The 19,116-nt window shown below is 38.4% G+C and overlaps 1 protein-coding gene across 8 annotated transcripts in view; it reads right to left on the minus strand.

Annotated features, from left to right (window-relative positions):
- Positions 1-19,116, minus strand: part of PIK3C2G (phosphatidylinositol-4-phosphate 3-kinase catalytic subunit type 2 gamma) — a 202,202-nt gene that overhangs the window by 64,567 nt on the left and 118,519 nt on the right. For all 8 annotated transcript variants that reach the window (XR_014952120.1, XM_085569570.1, XM_021535187.4 and 5 more), the window contains 5 exons: positions 18,685-18,792; positions 15,258-15,350; positions 12,994-13,123; positions 10,473-10,609; positions 8,147-8,316 (listed from right to left, as the gene is read on the minus strand). Coding sequence is in view for 7 of the 8 variants with exons in the window: in XM_085569570.1 (XP_085425696.1) it covers positions 8,147-8,316; positions 10,473-10,609; positions 12,994-13,123; positions 15,258-15,350; positions 18,685-18,792 (638 nt within the window). In the remaining variant the exon portion in view is untranslated. The remainder of the gene's footprint in view (positions 1-8,146; positions 8,317-10,472; positions 10,610-12,993; positions 13,124-15,257; positions 15,351-18,684; positions 18,793-19,116) is intronic.

Here is a 19,116-nt window from a genome sequence, read left to right on the forward strand (position 1 = left end):
CACTGGACTGTCCTATTCTGAAACATTTAAGTGTTCCTGTCAGTGACTGAATTGGTGGCATTGAGATTTTATCATGTTTAATGGACATAGCTTGAAAACAAGCTGTAATCCTCACCTAAGCTAAGGGCTCTGGTTTATTGTCCCGTTAACATGGAGTTTCCCCCTGCAAATTGAGTCAGAGCAGCTGCTCACTTGTGCCCCTCTGCCTGTGCAGAGTGCAAGAGAACGTGACTTAACTGAAATCCCTTTCTCAGTGGGCCAGTGGGGTCGGAACTCAAAATGTCCCTCAGACATTTTTGGAGGTTCCAGGCCTAGGTCAGAAGCATTTGAGACCCTGGCAGGCAGCTGGAAACAGCTGTGATTTTGAGTTTCAACCATGGAATGATTTACCAACCTTGCAGGAAGAACAAGATGTCACAAAAGTTTAGATATTACAATAGAAGTAGTCACGAAGTAGAGGGAAGAATTTTTGAGTGCTGTACAGGGGGGTTTTGTTTTTGTACATGGGGGTCAGAAGTTTTAAGATGGAGGGATTTGGGCCTGTCCTGTCCTCCCTCTTTCTTCTTCCTTACCTCCATGTTCTTGGTGATGTTGGCACTCACAGATTGGTTTACAGTAGAAAAGCACCATTTAATATAGGTAATAGGAATTGGGGAAAAACTGTAAACATTTAACACATAATGTACCATATATAAGAGATAGCAGTAGCCCTGGGCAGGGAGAGAGAAGAAGAAGGGAGTCAGAAAGGATGTCAGGGGTGTGTGAGCCTCTGCCTGAGCTGCTGAGCAAACTGCAGCAGCTCAAGAAATCTTTTAGATCACTTGCAATAAACAACCATGAGACCAAACAACAAGAGACTACTGAGCCTTTCTTTGGAAGCACAAGTTGGAGGAGAAGTTTTTTCACCACACAAAGCCACCCTGTGACCTAGGGTGGTCTTCAACACAGTGGAGAGAGATTTGATCCCACCTAGTCCCATAGGATTGCTGTGCTGGCAGCACACGCCACAGCTGAGACAGCCACAATACACTGAGTGTCCCCATACCATTTCAGAAAGCTTCAGCTCATACAGAGAAACACCATACCTCTTCAGCAGGCTGCAGCATCTGCCCTTCTTGCCCTGCAGCCCAGCCTTTCACAGCCCTGATGCTGATGCAGTGCCCCTGTGAGCCCTCTGTCCCCTCTGGGGTTGGTCAGTGCCCCTGGGCACTCCATGGCTCTTCCCTTCAGTGCTGCTCACCTGCCCTGCACAGCTGGAGCCAGTCAGGGGTGAGAATGGGCCACAGCCCCACCCCAATCACCATAAACCCTGTGCCTACAAGTACAGGTAACAGGGCTGGTGGCAGCTGAGCTCACACATGATCACAGCTCCTAGGACAGACTTGTTTTTTGCAGTGTGCTGCCACAGGGACCCATCTGGAACCCTCCCATGGAGCAGGAAAGTTGGCAAGGCTCATAATGGGAGCACAGAAACTCGCTGGAGGCGCCTCTGGATGGATTTCACTGCACTCCCCAGTTCTGTCACAGCTCAAACACAGAATTTATTCACTTAGGTCACAGAATTTCAACCATTCCCTGCAGTTAGCTGGAAAATTCCTGAAAAGACCCTCCCTGAAAGAAGATCTGCTCTGCTTGAGGAACATACTTGTCTTGAATAGTCTCAGACATTGTCCTGATGCCAGCACTGGCTGGTTAGGAAGCAGCCCTGTGTCCTTTGAGCTGAGCTGGGCTCCTCCATTCTGACAGACACAGCTAAAGCAGCCTGCACGCAGTCACCAGCAATCAGACTGCAAAACAGCATCCAGGTGGAGCTCAACCCTTTCCACAACTCACCTCCAATACCCATATTTGACAGCGCTCAGTGCAGCATTCCCAGTGCCTTAGATACCATTTTCTAGGACTATCACATTTTCTGTGTTTGTTAGAGTTTATTGCTAACCCTATTGATGAACCACTTAAGAGTTAATTCACAAGGAGATTGCAGCAATTCCTCTTGTTAACAGAGATTTTTGGACAATTGCTTTTTGTGTCCTGACTGGCCCTCAGTCCTGAAAATATTTTAAAACTGGGACCTAAATGGTGCCTTAAAAGAAACAGAGCAAGTAGTGTTATAAGCTTTACCCATGGAATATTCAGCTACCAGGCCTTTTCAGAATGAGATGGATATTTAGAAAACACAGTAATAGATGGTTGCAGGGCATTTGTATATCACCAGGCAAAACAGAGAAATAAACCAGTGATGAAGAAATTGAATTGCAAAGAAATTCCTTGGGGCAGGGGATGAAATCCTACATGAATTAAATACATCAGCATGCTTTCCAGTTAAGGATGAAGGACAAAGGCATAGTGTACAGAACAAGCAAAAGAAAAAGGAAAAAAAAAAAAAAGACGAAGAAACAGAGATTAATTTAAAAGTGCTTGATGTATACTTGACTGTGTATGAGAAGAGCTTCCCCCGAATATAAATGTATGCTTGAGTGCCTGTGAGAACAGCTCCTTTGAACATAAAAAAGTGTGCTTAGGAGGCTTTCAGAGAAAGGGGTGATACAATACAATATTTCTGATGGGAGCAGGGAGGAGAAAATACACATCCCTATGAACAGTTACACTTTGAAAAGGATAACAAATAAAACCATAATCAAAATGGACAGTGACCATGATGTCTTTTCTCCCTTTTCTTTCTGTTTTATTGTTAAACTTCCCATCTCTGGAGCCATAGCCTACAAAAAAATCTCAAGGTGGCTAACAGAATGAGAAGGAGGGAAGGGGAAAGAGGAGGGGAATTTGATAGGAAGTCACTCACACACCTCATGTGCAGCCAGTCTCCCAAAGCACAGGGAATTCTGCTGATAGCTCTGGAAGCATTGAGCAGCTTCTCCAGCCCACATGATTGTTAACAGGAATATCTGATGGCTCCTTCAAGAAAGTGAAGACAGGAAAGCAGTTCATACCACCCTTGGAGTGAAGGAAAGCCAAGAAGGATGCTGAGAGTTGCAGCAGTCAAGAACTGGTTTCCATGAAAACTCATTTTAACAAGAAGAACAAGGCTCTTGCAGGACCAGAACTGAATATGGTCAAATCCACACAGACACTGTATGGAAAAATAGTGCCTCCCTTAATTGTTTGAGCACTTGGAAAAAGATAACCAAAAAAACTGAAGATATGAAGTGGGCACTGAACATAATTTACTCTGATTTCAAAGCATTTCAGTTGAATTCCCTCCACAAGAGGTTATTACTAGGAAAAAAAAAAAAAAACCAAAAACAAAAACACCAAAACCAAACAAATAAACAATGAAAAAGGGAAAACTACAATTCAGGCTCAATAATTAGAGAAAGCACCAGGCCAGAAAGAATAAACCCCTACCCCTGAGGGCAGCCAGGGAGAACAGAGTGCATCTGAATCCCCTGGCTGCAATTTGTGCTGTTCATGTGTTCTCAGACTCAGTTTGTGCTTTTGGTGTTCACTTTGGGACAACTAGAGACACTTTCAAAAGTCATGGATTTCTTCCCTGATAAATTCAAGCCTCTTTAGGCCTTGTCACCTTGGAGATGATGCTGTTTCACCTACAGGTTTTTGTGCATTTTCCCTCTTTCATTCTTTATGTGGATGGAAGGATTTTTTAAACATCTGTATAATCTTGTTAAGATCATTTGGGCTACTAAGGTGCTTTAAGTCATGAAATCAAATCTTTCCAGGCTTTCAGTCAGAGATTTTTGGAGCGTGGCATACAGGAAGTGCTGAAAGTGAATAGTGGCAAAGAATTAGGAGTTGCCATTTCACAGAAACCAATAAATCCAGACCTATTATATCAGAAAAATAAATATAAACTACAGAGACTTAATTGTTAACACAGAAATCTTTCAACATCTAATATATGTTGGTACAGAATTTTCTGCACAAATTTAGAAAACAAAAATTGATTATGCTTTCACGTTTTTGACTTCATGTGAGTACTCTAAATAAAGTTTTAAAAGGGTAAAAAGCAAAAAGTAAAATGTGTTATTCTCAGATTCTTACTTCTTCTTAATTTTTCCCTTTTTAAGAAAAAAGAGAACAAACCTTGATACAATAAAATCAAAAAATGCAGATAGAACTTATTTTCCATGTCCATATGCCATCATTTCTGTTTTAGAAAGAAATACCTGGAGGTATTTTTTAATCAGCATTTCTAGTGAGACATTAACACACATTTCAGGTTGTTAACACTAAAAATGAAATGTGTTACTTTTAAAATAAAAAGAGGCACTACATTTCTATATACTCAGATGTTCTGAAATAATTCTCAATAAAATAAAACACCAATCTAGGAAGAAAGTGTGGGACACATAATTTTCCCATATTTTTGGAACTTCCCTAATAACTGGAATTTCCCATAGGAATAGTTAGGCTGCCTGTAGTAATTAACTTTGTAGAAGAAAACCAGCTTAGCAGATTTAAATTCTGGGAAAGCCATGTCAAGAGCCAGGATTAGTTTGGCAAAGAGACAGGAGAGTCTCTGTGATTCAGATCAGGGAAATGAAAAGGCCAGTGAGTGCTGGAGGTTATCAGGATGACTGGATATTTAAGGAAAAAAATGGACAGTGAAGTTGTCAAAAGGTGGATTTGCAGTGGGGGAGAAAAATAAAAATTTGCACCACTTTGTGTCTTGCCACCAAGCCTCACACTGCTCATCACTGACTGGAAGAGGATAGATGACAGAGCTGGGAGTGCCTGGGAGAGGGGAGGATGTGATTGACTGCTGAATTTTGGATTAGTTCATTTAGCACAGGATTTAAATAAATTTCTTGCTGCTTAATTCACCGAGGAAGGGATGTTTGAAAGAAGCTGGTCAGAACTGAAAGAAGGAAACAAAGGTGAGCAAAGTGTGGCAGGTAAAACCATGAGCCAGGCACCCTCTTCCAAAACAGTTGATCAGGACTGACCTAGTCCTGGCTGATAATCTGGATAGAATTACACCTGTTTATGTGTGAGTGGGTCTGACATGATCCCCACAGGACACTCGGTAGATGAGGAATAAGGCAGTTATATGAAGAAATTAAACATGAAATATTTCTTCTTACAGTTTGAAGCGTGCCTACAGACTTGCCTGCTTTGGGGGAATGTAGGGTCAAAAGTGGAGGCTGGGTTAGAGAATGAAAGGAGCGTTACATTACTGCTAGCAGAAGGTGTCAATCAGTGTGATTAAAAAAAAATTAGAAAGATAAGATAATGAAATCTCATGGTTCAGTAGGAAAGTTCCCTATGGGACTTCGGGAATGGCTCTTCTGCCAAGCTCTCTGTTATTATGCTATTGGTTAGATAGATCATACATCTCCCTCCAATACTCCTGAAATATTAGCTCTAGATGATGCCTCAGATTTAGCTTTTACATTTTTCAGGTTCTGTGCTGCTTTAGTGTGTGGGTCTGGACTTCATATTAAGGGATGGTGAGCTCTCTTGACAGAGTAGGGAGACAAAACAATTCCTTCTCCAGCTGGGGACAAAGGACAAATTATCCAAATCTCAGGTCCAGGAGCACAAACAATGTGAGCTGGAGAGATAAAAACAAGCAGGATGGGACTGCCTGGGCTGGAGCTGGAATGGGACAATGAACTCCAAGGTGCAAATGGAACAGAACTGATCCCAGGGAGAGCCCCCATAAGTGCTCGTGCACTTTGGGACCATTTTGGTTCATCTTGGGTGCAGCCCTGGCTGGGCTCTGGTGCTGCCCAAGGTGGATCCAGGGAGGAGATCCTTTTAATAAATCCCTGCTTTATTCTGTAGCTCTGTCCAGCCTCTGCTCTAGGGCAGCCTTCCCAAGGCATCACAGATCCAAGGAAAGATGGGTTATTAGTATTATTTAAAGTATTTACTGCACTGTGAAGGCACATATAGAAAGAAAGCTTTAATTCCTCTTCCCTCTCATATCAAGAATTTATTTTTGACTTGGAACCAAAACTGAGCATATTTATTGGATATCATTTAAAAATGAGGAAGTCTTATGAGGAATTAGATTTTTGTAATGGCAAAGAGCACACCCTGAGAGCTCTGAGAGCTGTGGCAGTCAGCTTGCAAAGCTCTGTAAGGAATGATTGTTTTATACGCTTTGGGCAGGGACTCCTCGTCTGTAACCCTTCATTGATCTGCACAGATTTCATTTTACACTCGCACACAAAAAAGGTTTGTATCATGTGTGTAAACCCCAAGTAGAGGGATTTGCATCAGATGCTTTGCCTTCTTTAAAGCTCCTATAGACCCCCAGAAATGTATATAAAATATCTACTATACAACACGTCCCAAGGGTCAGCACTAATAATTGTTAAGGTTTGGCAGCACTGTGCTGCTGTTTTTGAAATACTGTTTTAGAGTATGATATTCTGGGAGTGCAAAAACTCAAAAAAAAAAAAATCTAACAAGAACTCAAATAAAAGTGCAATACAAGAGCTGTTAAAGAAACCAGAGGCCAAAGCTATTTCAGGATTTGCCTTGTGGGAATGAGTAGATACAACTAGCACTGAATGCTTCAAATTTTGAGAGAACCTGAAGTTTGTGACCTGTACAAATGTGATATCCCCATGTTACAAGTGATATGTTACATTTCATGAAGGTGCATGCAACTAATAAGAACAATAGTTATTAATACTGCATCACTAAAACATTAATACTGTATCTGCTCAGTTTCTTCTGGGCTTGAGGAAAACAATGATTATCCCATGGTGTTTGCAACCTGCTCTTAGATGGCAGACCCAATTTTCCTGAGGAATCATGAGGGCATTCCATGAATGGGATTTTATTCTGTAGTTTAAAAGCAACATGCTGCATTGAGAAATGGGAAAAGAGGCTGATATTTGTGGAAGTAACTATATTTTAAGTTGTCATTGATTTAATAAGAAGGTGTAGCATTTCTGAGCTGTAAAACTATTGCTATTACATCATTTAAATTTGGTTGCTGTGCCCCCCCTCCTGTTGTTCACTCAACTAGGTAATTTTTATTTCTGTAAAATTACTACTCAAGGAAAGTCCTGCTATGTTCCAACAGGAGTTTTGCTGTAGAGAAGGATGCACTCCTTGACAAGGAGTGTGCATGAGTATGTTTTTTTTACTCTTATTTATTCTTTCCACAGCAAATAAGGAGGATTAAGGGTGCATATCTTGAATGATGGATGATAATTCTAAGCACTGCAACTAAATCTTTTGACCGCCTGACTTAGAAGTACTTATTATCCTCATCAGCTTCCCTCATATCAATACTGCCATGCTGTTATGTCTGTCTAACACACTGAGATAGTCTGGAGCAGGCAAAGTCCAGCTTAGCCAAAAAAAAAAAAAAAAAAAAAAAAAAAAAAGGTAACAAAATTATCTCAAACTTAATTTTGATACTTATTCTGAAATTTTCAGAAAACATGGATGAAAGACATACAGACACTACTCATCTTGTCACTAAAAGGGATCATTCATCCATTCTTTACTTGCTATAACATCTCCTTTGTGTTTTGGACATACTGGCATTATCTTATCCTTATTCCATTTCAATTCATTCCTTCATAAAATGTTCACATTAGGAACTTGGATATATGATCACACTGTCTGATTTATACTTAGCATGATATCACACCTACGAAGGCAATCAGATATTTGCAAAACAACCCCTGGGCTCAGTGTGGTTTGATGTGGAACTTCAATAAATAATGAGAAAGTTTGCAGATTTACCCACGGAGGCATAATTTAATTATTCTCCATGTCCATTTGGAAAATTTGGTTCCTTCTCTGAATATGGGAAGAAAGTTGTCAATTAGACAGATATATGGATTTGGATCCATTTTAGGAACCCTCCTCTGTTGGAAAAAAAATGAAATGGACATCAGAATTCTTCTAGTCTGGTCACTACTCAACTACATAATTCAAATTCCTGACCAAGCAAGGAATTACATTTTTCATTTACACTGAAAAGCAATCTCCAACATATTTTAATCCTTTTCCAGTCATTGCTACACTTTTTAGAAGTTCCAAGAAACAACAAAAACATGTTGTTTTGGAAAATACAGGAAGAAAGCAAAAAGAAAGCATAATCTTGTTTGCATTTTTTTTTTTATGGGAGTTGATAAGGTTGTGAAATTTCAGACCACTGCTTTAAAGTTTGCTGCATGTTACAATAGATACAAACCTTCTTATGCTTCCAAACATCTGTGCATGACCCAAAAATCTTCCAAAATCTATGTGGAACATGTGTCCAGCTTTTGTCAGCATTATGTTGTCACTGTGTCGATCACAGACTCCCAGGATGAAGGTAACAACACACCAACCAGCACAGGAATAAAAGAAATTCCTTATGGCCTAGAGAGTAAAACAAAAGCTCTTATTTTATATGAAATAGCCAGATATATTTGTGTTAAAGAATGAAAATGGTTTTTAAAAACAATAAAATAATTGATTAATATAAAAAATAAAATATTTTTAATGTTATTTTACAAATGCTATGCTTGCTGGTAACCTGGTAAACCTGTTTAACCTCTTAAAGTTTTACCAGGCAATTTTGAAAAGAGATTCATGAGACAGGTCTGACTAGGAATAGTATAGGGATGGCACACAAACATCTCAAAGTTACAGCACAAGAACAATTGTACTAATGAGGTTTTCACCTTGTATTCCAAAGACACCTGGAAGTCTACAGAAAACTTTAAGGCAAAAGGTGCTTAGATAAAAAAAAAACTTCTTGGCAGGAAGTTGATATTTTCTGTTAAGTGTTCTGCAGGCATATTGCAAAAACAACTCTTGGGAAATTATTTGCAAATGCACAAATTTAACCATTTGCTTTGCAAAGGGTGCAGGTTGTTCTATACCCACTGCACTATTTTGTACACACATGGACTTTTTTTTTTCCTCCAGAACTCAGTTCATGTCACATGAATGTAAATCACAATGTATACAATGTAATATAGAAACCCAAACCCGGTTATTTTAATTACCTGGATCTTAATGTTTTTTGGACAAAACCTACATTAGCCAAGGCTAATTTAGGCTTTCAGGAATTCCCTGTAGATGCAAGATGCCATCTGCAATAGCAAAACTTAGGCCACAGCTCAAGAGTTGGCTGAATTTTATGTCTAACTGTGCTACTTACTCACTTTGATGACCTTGGATAAAACACTTTTGCTTTCTGTGATTTTGTTCACCCAACTGTAAAATGAGGATATTAAAGCTTGTTCTGCACCAGTTTTCTGAGCACCTTGGATCCAGTACTGTATGAGTAAAAAATTATGAAGGACTAAAGAAGAGAAAGGTTCATTCACTAGCAAGCACAAAGGGAATGCATAGAAGTAACTTCATGCATTTCCTATGTAATCAGATCTGACTGCATTTTATATACTTAAAAAATTGGAAGAAATTGGGTAGGAATTTGTTTTAGAATATTCCACATGAATGGTATTGTTTACAAACAGCAGCAGCAGCAGCAAGAAATCAAATGTTCACTCAATAACTAGCAGTGCCTCACTTTTGAATTGAAATGTCTACACTTCGACCATAAAACTGTAAACACACAAACTTGTAAAAAAAACCCCATTCTACACAGATTGCTCTTGTTTAATAGAATCAAATTATATATGAGGAATTCAAGTGCTTGTAGCCAAAATGGGGATGAGAAAATGCCTATGGAATAATTACAAAATTACTAAACTTTACCAAACATATTTATAATACACATCTACTAACAAACTCTATAAAAGCACTTCATTCTCAGAGTGCTAAATACTCAAAGCACTCCTTTAAACTTAAAATTATGGCCCCTAATTTATCATTTGCATGGAAAAAGGATTATAAAAATTGTCCTAGAAACACAAAAATTGAAATTTTTTTCAGGGGCCTCTAAACATGCTCACCCAACAAGGAAATGATAAAAAGGAACTGATAGAAAATTTTCCTTGGAAAACCTTTGCTTCTATAAATAAAATTTACAATTTTTTTGGCTCATGCAGAACATCTAGTTTCATAAAACCAGATGCCTACCATGAGATCCCATGAGAAAAAGTGATATGAAAAGCATGAGCTTCAGTATTTCAACTGTGACTAGGTGGTTTTGATGAAACAGCTTTCTGCAACGCTAGGTATTGGCCTGGTCATTCCTAAATACAGGAAATGTGCCAGGACTTTATATGGTTTATATAAAATAGAGAATTTAAAGAGTTGACCTAAAAAATAATTTTTTTTCCTGTGTTCAAGACAATTTCTATTTCAATTTCTCTTCACTTTGCAACTAAATTTCAAAATATCTTTGTGACACACGTTTATAGAAAATGTAATAGCATGCACCTGATAAAAAGCAATAATTCCTTAGCTAGAGAGTGGCATTTAAGTGGATTCCCTGGTTTCTCTGCATGAGACTTGTCTCATGTCTGAGACACTCATTTTTGCTGCCTGCTGCAATTTGGTTCATTTTTTTCTTCCCCCATGGCATAGCATGAAATGTGTAATAAGCTTCATTATGATGTTACCTCTTGGTAACTTGATTCCAGAGGATGGTGATGGTGAAACCATTTTTTAATTGTGTTTTCTTTCAGTGGTCCTATCAGCCCAGACTCCCTGTGGATCTTCGCTAGTGTGGTAGCATCTGGCACCATCTGTACCAGCCCTAATCAGATGGAAAAGAGTTTGCATGAAAAATCCTCAACTTTAAAAACACAGAGAGACAATGCATAGTGCCTGTAGTTTGATCATTCCATGCAGAAAAAAAAACCCTAAGGTTTTTTTTGAAGTTAAAAGATAAGAATAAACAAATAAAATAAATAAGTTAACAATAAACAATAAATAAGCTTTATAAATTAAAATAAATAAAGTTAAAATAAATAAATGAAAATAAGTTAAAAACTAAAAATAAATAAATAAATAAAATCATAAGTTAAAAGCTTAAAAATAATGAATGCAGCACAAAATATAGAACAATATTATTTTACTCTTGCTCTTTGGAAATTAGAAATAAAGGGCACTGAGTGGAAAGGGGCAGTTCTGTGAAGGAGAAATAAAATCATCAATAACAATATTATGGATATAGCTGCCTCAAAGTACCAACAGGGTGAACAGTTTAGCAAGATTCAAAGTGGGTAGAATATGCACAAAACTAAAAAAAAATTAATAAGTAGGATCTCATATTTATGAATTTATATAAATGTTATATTCATTGTATAATATTTATAACATACCTAGTATATGTATTCTTATAGTATAGATAAGATTATATATTTTATATTATATAATATTATGTATTTTAAATATGTAATATATAATATATAATATATTATATTATATACTTTATATAATATATATTATATAAAATATAAACTATATATTATATATCAAAATATACATAAAACATATATAATACATATAAATATATATATACACACATATATATATATATTTATATATTTATATACACTGTTTAATGTGTATTTATTGTCCAGAAAGGTGCAGAAATTATTCTGGACTATGTGATAGTGATCACAGCATGGAGAAATGGTACTGGGTAGTTCAGAAATTCAGTGGTACTGATCCAGTATGTCACAAACTGGGACTCTGAGGTGCAGAGAGAAGCCAAGCATTTTGCCATGCTGCACTTGAATCCTCTGTCTCTACTGTGTGCACTTAATTCCTTTTTTTGTTCCTGAGACCTGCCTTTTTATCCTTCTGTTCCTGTCCCCACGTGTGGTGCTCTGGCTTGTCATGCTGCTATTCTGCAGTACAGGAGGGCTTTCTCTAAGAATTTGACTTGCTGACAAGCTCCTGTGCTTCACCATGCCTGGGAAGTGGAATTCTATCAATTGTTTATTCAGTTTTCACTGAGTTTCAGTGAAAAAGGATTTGCACGACCATGAAATTACCATTTCCCTTGCCCCTCATGTGGGAAAGGCGGCCATGGAGGAAATCATTAGCCTAGAACTTGGAAAAACTGTGTAAAACCTCCCTAAGCACGTGTCCTGTGTGACCACAGGCATGTCACTTGTCCTTTATCCTTAATTATTAACTGTAAATCCATTATCTTAATGCTGATGTAAACTGGTAAGGAAAGACATCTGGAAAAACGGTGAGACACTGTGGGGTTTTTGCTGCCATGATGCCGGAAGGAAGAGACTGTCAGGGAGTGAATATTATTTGCAGATGATCCCTGTATCTCTCTTGGCAAACATCAAATTAAGCACTAGTATACAGAAGAGTCTGTATATAATGTCATGTCCAGAAATAGTATTCTTGTATTATCTGCCTTTGAAGCAGAAGCTTTCAAGTTTTGATTCCCATTCCACAAAGAAGGGAGGAGATTTTTCCAGGTCACCACCACCACCACATGCCTTGTGCCTGAACTCATCTATACTTTTATTTCCTTTAAATCATTCCTCCTCTCTCATGTTCGCTTCGTGGCTCAGAAAGCAATGATTTTCTTTTAATTTTTCTATTTTAATAGCTTTTGTGCAGCAGGTAATCTGGATGCATCAGCCTTCTATTTGAGCTAGGATTATTTCCAGTAGAAGATTTGGTCAGGGAAATATAGGCAGCTTACTGCTGTCAGCAGATTTCTACAGCAAGCAATTCGTATCCCTGCTACAGCTCTGCTACAACAACCATAAAAGAGAGAAATTGAGCTTTCAGATGAGTCAGGCCTGCCCTAAGCAACATAAATCACAAGAATAATATTTCAAAATCAACAGCACAAAGCTGTAATCACTTGTCTGCAGGTACTTTGTGTAGCCACATGCATCTAGGCTCATTTAAGCATCTATGTAGGACTACACTGGATTAAAACTTCAGTAGCTATGGCAAATTTTCTCCAAAGCCCTCTTTTTGATATGTGAATTTAAGAATGTTTTGCTGGCTGACAATGTTGAGGCTTTTGGAAAATTCTAACCTAAGTTGTTACAAAATCTAATGAGTTCTGGAGAGGCAGAATAAATGAATTTTATATACCACTGTTTACATGAAATATGAATAATGTAATATAGGTTCCTTTTGTGATTTAAGACTGACCTTGTCCTTTCCCTGTAGATAAACACCTGTAAATGATCATTTGCATATCTAGTCCCTCTTGGAGCCAAATCCTGTCCATCAGGTGAATAATTTGCAGAACCAACATATCTTGACGTAGATCATCACCTATCTGTGAAAAATGGACATGAAATTCAGTTTTCTTCCTCAATACCATACAGAAATAATGCTCTATTTAACTGAGACATTTTTGCCCACCAAAGAAGCTACATTCATTTCAGTAACTCTTGTCTTGTTTTCCTTCAAAGTTCCCACTCACCTCTCTGTGTCAGGAGAAGACAGAGTAGATGGCACACAGAGACAGTTCTGGCAGCCACTGAGATGCTAACAAATGATCCCTGCTTAACTCTGGCCTTTCTACTTATTATTCCTAGGTAATTATTGGAGTTTGAAAATTTAATCTGGAGGTAGGATCCTAATTTCGTTACATTTTAAAGTCTACTTAATGCTAGATCCCCCCGCACAAATGACACTGTTTGTCTCACATTAAGCCTCACAACTTGGTATTTGCAAGGGAATTTTATCACTAATTTACATTTTATCCATCATGTGATTCATATTCAGTTCCAAGCAGTGATGCAGTGATGACCCCTCTCCCCATGGAGTTAGTCAAACAATAATCTCAGTGAAATGGGGCTTTAATTGTAGCCACAAGAATTAATGAAGAGATTATTTTCAACCACGGCCGAATAAATGGCCTGCAAAAACAACAGCCTTGATTTTTTTGTTTCCCCCCATCCCCTTTTACTGGTATTTTAAGTGCTTTATTCTTTCATTACAGTCTTTTTACACAAGAATTCCAATCTATAGACATTTACTGCCAGGAAATAAGTACTTGAGGATCATAAACTCATCTTAAAAAGACTAAATATCTGAATCTATTATTCTCTCATTGAAAGGTAATCTTGACTCCAATTAATTCTTCTTAGTATCTAAAAATGTAAAAATATCTTATTCTTTCCACTTATCTTCCCTCACATATACAGTGAGGAGACAATTTAGTAAGATACCCTTATCATTTATTGTGCTTATCATTTATGTATGACTTATCTGTCATGAATAAGCAATGGAACTATAGTACAAGTTAAAGGTATTTTAACACAATGTTTTGTTGACAGGAGAAGGTGACAGCAGCTAAAATACTTCTACAGCAAATGGACAATGAATTGCTTGCTAAACATGACTAGGTAGGAAAAAATTGTTTGAGTAGAACCAATGCAATTGTTTAAAAGCCCCATGAGCAGGCGTCTGCTCAAGTAGTAGAAATCTGCTACTAAATATTGATTCTCAGATGAAACAGCATATGAACCAGGTTTCTAAATGTTCAGAAAAATTTAAAATTGCTAATTTCTCCCCTTAGCAGGCCTGGAAGGCTTACTTCTACTTCTGAGAATCACAGCTGCTCTAAAGAGCAAGTTAATTAAAGACAGCATAGAATCTGGTTTTTGGGGATTCTTTTTTTTTTTTTTTTTTTTAATTTATATAATTTTTTTAGGTTTCTCATTTGGAAAATGATTCTGCAAAATAGCTAAGAATTATGCCATTAGGAAGCAACAGCTTTGTATCTATCAGCCATTTGATGAACTTGTGTTCTTCTCTAAAACCAATACCCACTTTTAGGGAAGATTTTTGCTCTTTTGAAACAGAACTAACTTAAAAACTGTCTTTTGTGGATGGACTGTTCTGAACTCTGAAGCTGTTCTAGGTGACAACTGCAAAATAAAGCAGAGTTTATTTTGAGCCAGTTCCTCCAAGTAACTGCAATGAGACAGAGCTCCTCTGCTGTCTCCTCCAGCTCCACCTTCCTCAGCCCATTCCCCCACGCTGCCTGATATGGCAGAATTAGGTTCGTGTGCCAAGTGGAGCCTCTAACACTCCAGTATTTTGATTTTTTTTGAGAAATATGGACGAGGCTGAGGGTTCAATTGCTCTGATCTATCTCTTCTCTGAGACCTGGCCTCTTTAATAAGCTAGGTTTAAAATATGAACTTTCTATTCTAGTCTGGTAGTCTTCACTAAGGGAAAAAACTGCCATAATTTGACTCTCTGTTGATCAAAAAGGTGACACTTCAGTGTGTTGCCTCAACATGTTTCAATAAGAGTTCTAGTGTCAAAAATAATAGGGATAAACAAGGAGCAGATCTACATCAACGATTTTCAGACTCAAGGTTGAAAACATAAATTAAGTGAATTTTAAATGATCATTTTCCATACCAAAAGACCTGAGGATTAGAGGAAGAACATACCTTAAAAATAACATTGATGTTTCCACTTGGAGCATTCGCATTGATGAAGGAGATTTTTAATGGAAAGGCATTGGATGTGAAATAAGAACATGACTGCAGGGGAAAGAAAGTGAGACAGAAGAACAACAGTGTCACATACACAAAACACCAGGCCAATACAATACATCCGAAAAAAGATTAGAGCTTTAAACACTTCTCAGTAGCAGAGGCAGCAAAAATAAATAATTATTGGTATTATTGACTGTTTCATTGGGTCTGAAAAACAAGAAATTTCTTGTCCCCAGACAACCTGCTTCACTTAAACATCAGATCATATGAACAGGTAATATTTTATGCACTAATTGTTTTTTATTTTCACCCAGGCCTATCAACAGTAATATTTGCCTGGAACTGGGTGGATGAATTATATAAGAGTGATCTAATGAGTTTTAAAGCATTGAAAAGCCTTTGGTCTCATTGTTTTCTGAAAAAAGAAGAAAAATCCAGCCATGCCCAATCAGACATGGAAGCAAAGAACCTGCCAGTTTCTTTGATTACCTCACTCTGGCTGAGGATACAGGAAATTTTGAAAATCATGCTCTATTTTATGTGGAACTTATCTTAATTAAACACAAACTACAAACTCTGGCTTTCATGCTCTACAGCTCCTTCCACCTGAAGATCTCAAAGGGCTTCAAAAAGCGTTAATGAGCCAAGCACTGCAAATCCTGTGAGAGTTTAGGGTGGAATTGCTACCCTCATTAAAAACATTCAAAGAAAGGTGGTGGGGAAGCCCCTCACAACCAGCTAGAGACAATAGTGAATTAATGGCCTGGTTTCTGGAAATAATGAGCACCCCACAAGAGCTGCTGCTGTCCTTACAGGGTGCAGTGTAAGGGAGGCTCATTTCAGCTCCACCAGACACAGCTGTCTGCTGCTTTTCATCTGAACATCTCCAAGCATGGCACGAGCATACAAATAATGCCTCAGCCACAGCAGACCTCTGGGATGGGCCAGAGCCATTATCAGCAATGAGGTCCTGACCCCCACCATTGAAATGATTCCATTTCAATCAGAATTTTGCCAATTGAAATGTCTCAGTGAGTGCTTGAAAGGTTCCTGTGGGATGATGCGACTCTGATAGAGCTGGGAGCGGGGCTTGCTACTGGTAGAATCAATAGATGACACCAAAATGAATTAAATTTAGGTAATTATAAGCACTTAAAAGTTCTAATTTGCATGATTATACTGACATACAGTCCAATCAAGAAATGACATATATTTATAGAAAGATAATGGTCTATAATGATAGAAGAAAAATGAAAAAAAAAACAATCCCAAAAAGCAACAGCAACAAAAAAATCCTCTTCAGATTTTATGTTTGTACCTGTCCAGCCAAGCTGGTGCAGTAGAAATAGCATGACTTTATGGTGAGATACCTTACCATTAGTCATTATTTTCCAAAGCCTGAAAGCAGGGAGAAGCAGCAGGCTTCAAATCCTCCTGACTTGTATCACATAAAATTCTCCCAAGCCTGTGGGGTGCTGGAACACTTCAGTTCTCAGCCAGATCAAGGCTGAATAGCAATTACTTGGAGAAATACAGGTCAGAGGCAATTGAAGGGATCAGCATCTCTTAGAATCAAATCTACTATGGATAATGAGCCAGAGAACAAAAATAGAGCACAAATTGCTGTAATTAGGCAGTTATAACTGGTAATATATATGGCTGTTCAGGTTTTTCTTTTTCTTCATGCTGGATACATTTTCCTTTCCCAGAGATGAATCAGCTTGCTTCTGGCATTATGTTGTTTATGAAAATATTTCTGAACAATGAATACCTGAATCTTAGTACTACAGTCAAAGTCAAGTAACACTGAAGAGTATTGCTATTTCCTTTATCCTTAAGATATTTTTAATAGGGGTCGTAGATACAGATAAGCTAGTGTGAATATTTAACATTTTAGCAATTCTCAGTCAGCTCAGCAAACAGACAGCTGGCTCCAGACTTTTTCCTGCTCCCATACCTGACACGGGAGAGTCTTGGATGGGAAAAACACCAAGGGCTGCTGTGGCAGACACACTCTCCTCTCTTTCAGGATTTTTCATAGAGGAGCACAGAGGAAAGAAAGAGAAAACAATTTCTATTTCTGCTCCTTTTTTTTTCCACGAGGAATGTGTTTGGAGAATTGTTTACCTGGGGTGATTTCTTGATTGGATTCTGGTGAGGATTGTTTGAGCCTGATGGCCAATCCAACCCACCTGGGGCTGGACTCTCCAGAGAGGGTTACAAATTGTGAGTTAGATATGGTAGTTAGAACATGTAGGTTTGTAGTTTTAGTATCTCCTTTGAATAGTATATTAATGTATTATAATATAGTTATAATAAAGAAATCATGCAGCCTTCTGAACTAAAGTCAGACATCATCATTTCTTCCCACTGGGCTCACCTGCATTTACAATAGGCTACCTGCTGAGAGCCAGGTCCCAGCTCCAGGTATCCTTGCCAATGCCAACACCAGGGCAGGGCAGCTGAGCTGGGAATGGGCAGCTCAGAGTTGAAGTCTCTGGCTGCTGTGACACACATGCAGCAGCCACCACACCCATCCTGTCATCTCTGCCTCAGGCTAAGGTTTGAAGGAGATTAGGCTGGTTGTGAATCGACCAGATTATTTATTCTCTGTGGAAACCCAGGGCACCTGGAATATATAATAAATATATTCTGTCTGCTCTGGGGTGTCTTGACCCCCAGGGGTGCACTGATTTTGACCCTCATTCATGGAGAAAACTTCCAAAGCCTCAAGGTAAACTAGAAACCACAAAAGTGTGAAATAGATTGTAGAGAGTAATTTATTATGTCACAAGGGTGAGAAATTTAGGTTTTGGGATTTTTAGGATGTTATAGATGGGTTCAAGATGGAGGATATAGGGTGTTGTCTCAAGTTCATTTTACTTCCTTCTTCTTCCTTCATCTTCTTGGGGTTAGGTGATATCGTGTAATTGGGTAGAAAAATCTGCATTGTGGGTCTTTAGGGGTCAGTTAATGGGTAAGAAAGGAAAATAATTTAGGTGTCACTTCTTAATTGGGTAGTTTAGTTTTTGATTAGTCTTAAAAGGCCTTGTAACAAGAGATTTTAAGCCATTTTTGTGCTGTTTATCCTGCATGTAGAGTCTGGTGCAGACAGTGTGCTGAAGTTTTGACAAGATAACAATAAAAAAGAAGCTGAATACCGAAAAAGTCCAATGTGTCTCTCGTTCCTGACACAGACCTGCTCCAGGAGGGTCTCCCCTGCCAGGGGAGCCCCCAGGGAGCTGCCCAGCTTGGGGCCTGCCAACTCATAATTCTCCACATCACTACGATCATGTCCTGATCATCTCAATGAAGGATTTCTCTCCTTCTCCCCTCCAGACTAAAAACCAAAATTGAAAATGCAATGGGTCACACTTACATCTGCCTCTATGCCTTGCACAAGGAGCGCAGGGTTCAGGGGGAGCCGGCAGAGCTTCACCTCCTGGAAGAACTGCTGGAGTCTGCTGAGCTCCACCTTCAACACCTCCTGCAGCACAAGAACCATTATTGCAGCACGAAAGAACACAAAAGCAGATTTTTATTTATTTCTTTATTTTGTAATATTTTCCCCCACTGTCTTTTTATACTTTTAACAAGCAATGCAATTTCCAGAGCATCTGTGTGACCTTCCAACAGCTAATGAGGTCACACTGGGGTATTAAAAATAAGAGCTGTCATTTTACTCCACACTGATGCCTTTTCTGCCTAGATGTGCTACCAGCTCATACTGCCCTGTAGGTTCAGATGGAAAGAGTCTGTTTCCAACAGCATGGAGTGACAGGACAAGGGAGAATGGCTTCAAATTGAAGGA

This window comes from Lonchura striata, chromosome 1A (genome assembly GCF_050655825.1).
Source record: "Lonchura striata isolate lonStrDom1 chromosome 1A, ASM5065582v1, whole genome shotgun sequence".
NCBI lineage: Eukaryota > Metazoa > Chordata > Aves > Passeriformes > Estrildidae > Lonchura > Lonchura striata.